The sequence below is a fragment of the Aptenodytes forsteri genome, unplaced genomic scaffold (assembly GCF_000699145.1).
Source record: "Aptenodytes forsteri isolate BGI_AS27 unplaced genomic scaffold, ASM69914v1 Scaffold8, whole genome shotgun sequence".
Taxonomy (NCBI): domain Eukaryota; kingdom Metazoa; phylum Chordata; class Aves; order Sphenisciformes; family Spheniscidae; genus Aptenodytes; species Aptenodytes forsteri.
The window spans coordinates 13777628-13786162 of NW_008796218.1; the positions used below are offsets into that span (position 1 = coordinate 13777628).

General features: G+C 41.1%; 1 protein-coding gene across 1 annotated transcript; it reads left to right on the plus strand.

The window, feature by feature from the left end:
• The first annotated feature begins 41 nt into the window (after positions 1–41).
• LOC103906812 (protein sprouty homolog 1) lies at positions 42–1603 on the plus strand. The gene has a single exon (XM_009288872.2). The coding sequence runs from the start codon at positions 206–208 to the stop codon at positions 1166–1168; it is 963 nt and encodes a 320-aa protein (XP_009287147.1). The 5' UTR covers positions 42–205; the 3' UTR covers positions 1169–1603.
• Positions 1604–8535: the final 6932 nt, after the last annotated feature.

Sequence of the window (8535 nt, forward strand, 5' to 3'; positions counted from 1 at the left end):
ATCCCATCCGCTCCCATAGATACTCCGGAAAAGCAGCGGGACAGCGCAGAGCGGGTGGCGGGACAGTGCAGCTGCCTACACTGCCCAGGCTGGACTCCGTGCCGGGGCCGCCAATGTGCCTCGGGAAGCAGGCGTTCACCTTGGCCTTAGGATTTCAGATGCATGCCAGGTTCCCACTGAATGCCAGAAGTAGAGATCACTACAGATGGAGCCCCAAAGTCAACATGGCAGTGGTGGTTCACTAGTGGTGATTCAGCAGCCCTCCTTGGACAGCCGGCAACGGTTGGACTATGAAAGGGAGAGCCAGGCAACAACGATCTTGTCACTGGACCAGATCAAGGCGATCAGGGGCAGCAATGGATACACCGAAGGTCCATCTGTGGTGAAAAAACCTGGGCCACGGACAGCGCCGAGGCAAGAGAAGCATGAAAGGACTCACGAAATGATACCAATTAATGTGAATAATAATTACGAACACGGACCCAGTCACGTGGGGCACGTGGCACATCAGCATAATGCGAGGGCTCCCGTCTTGAGCAGGTCAACCAGCACGGGGAGCGCAGCCAGCTCTGGGAGCAACAGCAGTGCTTCCTCAGAGCAAGGGCTGCTGGGACGGTCACCTCCATCCAGGCCGGGCTCAGGCCACAGATCCGATCGGACAATCCGGATGCAGCCCAAGCAGTCGTCTCTGATTGTAGATGATCTGAAGAGTCCTTTGAAAGAGGACTTGACGCAGCACAAGTTTATCTGCGAACAGTGTGGGAAGTGCAAGTGCGGTGAGTGCACGGCCCCGAAGGCCCTCCCTTCTTGCTTGGCCTGCAACCGGCAGTGCTTGTGCTCTGCAGAGAGCATGGCGGAGTACAGCACCCGCATGTGTTTGGTCAAAGGGATCTTCTACCACTGTTCTAACGACGATGAAGGGGACTCTTACGCGGATAATCCCTGCTCTTGTTCCCAGTCACACTGCTGTTCTAGGTACCTGCGCATGGGAGCGATGTCCTTGTTTCTGCCTTGCTTGCTCTGCTACCCTCCTGCAAAAGGATGCCTAAAACTCTGTCGAGGGTGTTACGACCGCATCAATCGTCCAGGTTGCCGATGCAAGAACTCCAACACGGTCTATTGTAAACTGGAGAGCTGCCCCTCCCGGGTTCAGGGCAAGCCCTCATGATTTTTGGAGGGAGGGTTACCTTCCTCCAACTTCAGTTTTTCAGGTTGTAGCTGATTTTTTTTTTTCTTCTCCCCCCCTTCTCCCCTCATTTTGGGGCGGCTGTTCTTTTGCTTTCCTTTCTGTCTCCCCAACTTCAAATACACAAGTTCTTCCCTTTGCATCTTTGCTCTCCTCTTCCTATTGACTTGGCTGAGTGTGGAGCGTTTTACGTAGTCATTGCTGCTCTTTGGTAAGTGTGGACCTGGTATCTGCATCTGCCGCTCACTTTGGCAGGGTCTTTTGAGTTTGTAACCGAACCACTCCTGAAAGAGACAGTGAGGGCTCGCTGGGCTCTTGAAGCTTCTTGCTCTGTGAATATCTTCCCAAAGATGTTTTTCGTTCTCAGCAATTTTCTTTTTTTTTTTTTTTCTTTTTTTTTTTTTTTTTCTTCTTTTTTACCCCCTGGGTACCAAGGAAGAACAACTTTCATGAGTGAGTGAGTGAGTAAAGCCATAAATGAAGTTTGATTTTGAGCTAAGCTAATTCAGCATAGGGCATTCTAATTTACTTTTATCCTCAATCAGTGGAAACTTCACTGTTCTTATCCTGGAAAAAATAAGCTTTGAAGAAAATCACTTAACTTCCAAGGGTTGTTTTAATCAGTAAAGAATACCCATTCAGCCTTAATTTCAGAGCTTTTCCAATTCAGAATTAGTGTTTATTGTGGAGATAAGTGTCTTAATGTGTTCATAAATCTGGTCTCGTACAACAATAATTTTTGCACTGTAATAAATGCTGACTGAAATTGTTATTATTGCCTTCATTAATAAACAGTTAATTGATAGATTAACAAAAAAACGGAAATGGAAAATGTCGAAGTATAACTGAATCAAGGCTATTCTAAAGAAGTTCCCTTGGAAATCTATTCTTGAAATAGTACTTTCATTATCTTTATGAATCCTACAGAAAAGGATAGAAATGCAGTGGTTGTAAGCCTTGTAGGTGATGCAGAAGCAAGCTGACAGTTATTTCCCAAGAAAACTCATATTGCACAGTATGTTCAGCTTTGGTAAAAAATGATGCGGAATACAGTTCAATGCAAAATGGTATCAGGAATCAAGAATGTGTATCACAGGTAAGCTTCAGAATTCAAAAACCACAAGATAAAGAATAGCCAAGTACAAATAAGATGCTAGGACAATGCAAATGGGAGCAAATGCAATCCTTCAATGAGTTCACGGCAGAATATCAAACAAAAAACTCTTACTGCCATGAGATATCATTACTGAGACATTCCCAGAGCGCTGTATCTAATAATGGTGTCCAGATTTCTAAAAATTGTTGAATGTAAAAGAATTGGGAAGTACCTTTCTAGTGCTCAACAGATATGGCAAGATATGGTTTATTTTTAAAAAGCATGTGGTAAATCAAATAAAATCATATGCCTGACAGCACAGCAAAGTCAGATCTCATATACTCCTCAGCTCAGCCCTTTTAAGCCATTTTTCTCCACAGGCAGTGTAACACTTCGATGTCTGTAAGAATTTCAGTTCACCAGGTTTATTAGGGACCACAGGTTATTAAGAGCTTGATTATGTCAAGTGAGCTTCATGGTTGAAGCCTCATGCTAATTATTTATCTTTATGAGTACTGGTCTCCAGAAATTATTCTGTTGAATATACAAAAAAAAATCAGGTGCTGTGCTGTGCTTGACCAGGCATAGTCTTCTGATAATTCCCCTTTGTGCAAGTTACTAGTGAATTTTAGTCCTTGGATGTTAACCACAATAGCACACAGTCAACGCTTGATTTAAAAGAGCCAACTGCAATAGTGACCATTAGTTTCCAAAGAACAAGCAACTACAGAGCGATGCCTTGGTGCCACGTAACCACACAAGCATTTCTACAGGAACGGTAGCATGGGGACAGAAAGCAAACAGTCAAGCGGCTTGACTTACTTTCCTTCTACGTACGGTGTTGCTGGTACACCTCATCCACTTTTTTAAAATATATATACATATATATATACACACACATACAGAAAGCAGATGCAGAGACAAACACACACTGCCTTTACATTAATCTTTTAAAAGAATGAATAATTTAAAAGAATGAATGATTACAGAAGCATTTGGTCTTTTTAAGGGTACAGGTGGCAGGGGAAAAAAAACCACACTACACAGACCTGTTGAAGCACTGAGTAGAAGGTTGCACCTAGACAGCATCTCGAGCAGATAAGGAAAATGCACTACATATGATCCAGGGGGAGCACTAAGAGCTCCAGTTTAAAGGTAACCAGACTAGGATAGTTCAAGTTATTTGGAGACAAAGGCTAGAAAGATTAGTGACAGTCAGTCGGGGGCTCCAGGTGCCCTGAACGACTCGGGGTTTCAAAGCCGACTGGAAATGAGGAATGTTTACAAATATTTCCTGCAGGCACTTCATGTTTTTAGCTTCAGCCTGAGTTATAGCACATCTCTTCTCACCACCGTTCTTTGAGGAAAAAATGAAGTTCAAATGTACTTACAGTATATCCATTCACCCTTGAACTACAAATTCAGACTGCCTGTCAATTGCCAAACCTTTATATTTTCAAGAAGTCACAGGAGCTGGTTTTATTCTCAGTATAATTTGACTGCAAGGGGGTGCCGCTTCCATATGAAAGGAGGATTGGAAAGACCAGCAGAGGCCAAGAGCTAAAAAATAATAAACTTAGAAGTCAAAAACACAGAGAAAAAGATAAAGGAGAAGAACAGGGTAGGAAAAAAAAAAAGTGGCCCTAATAAGATAATAAATTTAAGACACGAAAAAGAAACAAACCAAAAATTGTCTCTAGATTCTCTCTGAATTTTTGCAGCCTCATAAGTATCCAGCAGAGTAGCTCCTCGGGAGGTATTTGAATATTTACAGGATAGAGATATAAGAGATGAGATGGCATATAAGTGAGAATCCAAGCAAGCTTCAAATGAGAGTCATGTCACTGAGCAGAGAGAGAGAGAGAGAGAGGATAATAGAGAGAGGCAAGTACAAGCGTTATGAAGGGCTGATGGAAAAGAAACATCTCTCTGACCGTGGCAGAAAAGGGAGCCGACCCAGGGATTCAAAGAAAGGCAAAGCATCCTAACGGCATCACCTTGCACCGCTACAGGTGGAGAGCAGTAGGGGTAGTCAGGTGCTGCAAAGGAGAAGGCCCCAGTTACCACGTGGAAGGAGGAGCGGATAAAGGTGACAGGGGTATGGAGGAGTATGAATGCTGACGGTGTGTTGTAGCAAGGCTGTATGAGAGTAGGGAGGCCAGGGAGAATACAGATTCGGTACCAAATGGAAGGACCAAACTTTTCTTGGCTTCCTGCAGGAGAAATGATTTAGTGGTTGAAACACATGCTTGAGTCTGGAGCTCTTTATTCTGCTCCCATTTCTGCTGATTATTTGCTCCATGACCCCAGGCACAGAACTGCTCTATGCCTTAGGATTTCCACCACAAAAATTAAAACGATTCTGTTGCACGCAAGTGAGCCTTCAGGCTGCCTAGAGCCACCCACTCCCAGGGCACCAACCACTGAAGGGACTTTAAGAACAACTACTTTTGAGATTGAACCAGTCTCAAAACAAATAAATAAAATAAATCAAATTTACCTTTGTACAACCAATCAGACAGTCTCATTGGTTTCCATTTCAAAGAGAAAATTGGTTAAAAAGTTCTGATATTGGACTCAACAGCTCTACCCCCACACACCACAGAACACTGCGCTTCTTGCTGCATTTACTTTGTACGCTAACATCTCCTCCACCAGCTCATCTAAGTGCAAGAGAGAAAACTGATACAAAAATAATACGGAAGCTTCATGGCTGGAAAAAGATATGAATTAAAAATTGAGATACCCATACCAAACAGATATTTTTTTTTTAATGGAGAATGTTACCTTCCTTTGCAGTCTTAAAGCAGAAACTGAGATCCAGATATTCAGGACAAATCATTGCGGGAAACAGAAAACCCCACAGTAACCTGTAAATTACCTGAGTCATGTACATCACTTCTCTTTTAAAAAGAGTGCTTTATGGAATTATACCTAATTTTGCAGTAAAGTTTTAAAAGAGTTATTTTACTTATTCTTCACTTAATAATAGGAAAAAAGCCCTTCACATAACAAATTAGCAGCAGTACCAGGAAGCTATTCATATGGGGAACTCCATACAAAGATCCATAATCCTTCTGTTTTCCTATAACACACAGAAATAAGCAGAGAGGAAGACTGTATAAGCTTTTAAAATAATCATAATCTATAAAACAGGACACTATAGTTTCTACATCATTCTGGAAAACTATCTTGTCTGATCCTGATAAGAAATTCAGTCTTCTGCCATCACAGAATCCAATTGCTTTGGCTGTTGGATATTTTGTTGTTGACTATATGAAATGATTGAAAGCTCAGTTCTTCCCCTAAATTGGGGCCAGATTGATTAGAGGTTGTTTGTATTGATTAGCTGTGACAGCTAGCCGCTAGTTATAAATAACAACAAAAATTCTTTCTTCCCCCCATACTGGCCTTATATAGAAAGCCTACTATGGAAAAATTTGTGTGGGTGCAGGGGGAGGGAGAAGAGGCCACCTCCTTCACTTTTCTAGGTAGTCTCTTAAGTCAGAGGACTTAATAGGGGATTACTTTTTGTTTAGAATTCCTTCTTGTCTCATGCCTTTTATTCTCATGCCTAAGTTAATTAAACCCTTAAAGGAAAAAGGAGGGGAAAAAAATAATTAGGAAGGCAGGCCCTTTCTCACCATATACCATAGGTATTTTCACTAACACCCACAGATTAGAAACCAGCACTGAACTGATTAGAGATTGTTTTATTCTCTCTGCCATTTTACCCTCCTTTTTGTTGCCCTGAGTGAAAATTGATTTACAAAGGAACAGACACATTAGCTAAACTCAAGCTCTTCCCACAAGCAATATTCCACTGAGCTGAGTCACCAGAGTATGGTGGCACATGTTGCTTGTACACCTTCCTCTGCATTCGTTAGGCTTGGTTCATCCTTGGATGCCATCCCTTATTGGGAGTTACTCTTACACATTTTCTCCCTTTTCTATGAAAACTAAAATACTGCCAGAACCCAGATGTCCTGCTGCAAACTCTATTGGCCAGCAGAGATATTAGAGCACTTTATCTAAGCTATATAGTTCAGATAAATGCATGCAAGGCATCTCAAGTTAAAAGCCTTCAGGGCAAAGTTAATTTTACACCCCAGCCCCAAAAAGTCATTATGCTATATCCGCAAAACAACAGCAATGCAGAAAATAGATCACAATATCCCTCTTGAAACTGGGATGGGCAGAGTTACTTCTCTCTCCATTTACTTAAAGAAGGTATATAGAGTCAGTAATACACCTACATCTGCCGTGTGATTCAAAGCCAGCTGTGGTACAAAACCATTAAGGCCCACTGAGGTCAAAATAGTGAGAGCCCAGGCTCTTATGTACCTATTTACCGTGGTTTGCTTTTACAGATTATCTTAAAAATTCCAATAGACACAGAAACTTGATTAAATGGGGAGTTTTGTAGGATGAGGTAGTATATTTTGTTATGCTAATTGATAGATAGAGAAAGAGCTTTTACTGGCTCATTTTTTTAAAATTCAACCTCATACGTGCAAAACTTTGTTTTTTCCAACCATATCTGATATTACTTTTCTCGCAGATCTTGTCTCACTCATATGCATAATCTGTCAGGGAATGACAATATTGGTACACTACAAAACTTATGCAAAGCATGAGGAGAACTGCAGGAGCGCAAAGGAAAATGAGTCCAACCTCAGCTCTTCCAACACGGTTAGAAAGCAGAATGTTTGTCAGTCTCAGTTTTCTGGCACAGTTTTGCAAACCCAGAAAATATGCTTATGCATCCAGGTTTTTTATATACTTATCTGAAAGACAGCTTTCTTCACTTGGTTTCCTACAGCTCTAACAATTTCAGTAACAAAATATATGCACCTTCACTGATTTAGACAAATGATGCTAAAGTTCCCAGGGTACTTGTCACAGCAGCATCTTCAAACTCAAATACTTTATTTTCACAAATAACTGAGTTCAACATCACTACTAATGTCACTACTCCAATTCAGCCCTTTGAGAAATCTTGTGCTATTTCAGGAAAACATGAAAAAAAAAAGGTACAAGAAAGAAGTCATTGTCTTAGATTAAACAAGGTAGCACTGTTTAGCAAATTCAAGCAAACAAAAATGATACAGATCTGGTGACCTACAGAAAAACACAGTGGCTGAGAACTTACCCCCCTCCCTTTTTCAGACACGACAGGTTGTTTTTAATCCCACACTGTTAAACACAACGGTAAGGCTTCCAACCCCATCTCTGGTGCAGCTGTACACCTAATGCATTTCTGGGGATATCTGGTATTTGCAGAGAATTGCCTTAAGTGTCTTACAAATTAGGAAGTTCAAAAGTGCACAAAAGACCTACGTATATTATACCCTCGTCCACTCACACAAACACATGTCTGTACAACATCACTCTGACTTGTTCTGAACCTAAGCCTTTCCTCCTAGGAACTGCCATTATTTATATTTCAGGGTTTTTCCTAAAACAAGATCTGAAAATATTCATATCACACTCAGACTTGATCAGTTTAACTAGAATTTTAGGTTACAGTCATCATACTGGTTCATTACGCTACCACCCTAATCGTATGTAGCAAGAACAGGAGGAATATGCTTTCACCTAAATGTAAGAACAGGTTTCTGAACATCATTGCAGACCTCTCAAAGCATTTCCTGCTATTGCAAAGTGGTTTACATGCCAGACACACTGCTGAGTCTTGTTTGAAAAAAATAAAAAAGTATTTGTATAACTATGCAGGATTGGTATAGCCACAGTCTTCTTATCTCCCCTTTAATTTCTTCCTTTCCCACCAGCCAGCTGATCAATCAGACCTACTTCTGGTAGTGCGGCAGTAGCGAATAGGTGGACAGTGCTCTAAGATCAAAATATTTTACACCCACTTTTGCTTCTGAAGGTATCTAAATGCAGTAATGGTTCAGGGCACAGGAGAGTTGGGCTGCAATTGTTCTTTTCTGCTTTGAAAAAATGCACGTGAATAAATATCCCCTCTTCTATATTGTCCTTTCAAATACTAAAATCCTGTTATGTATTCCTCTGAAGAATAAGGTCAGACCAGAATCTACTAAGACTGCTACAATAGGTGTAGAAAGCCATTCTACATAGAAGAGCCACATTGAAATCCTTGTAGAGCGTGAATAATCAAAAAGAAGCAAAGAACCTTACATTTTTTTCCATTTATTCATATTTATCAAAAAACAGACTTCACATTGCAGCCAAAAAAAAGAATGTATGTATGTGCCGGTTTTGGCTGGGA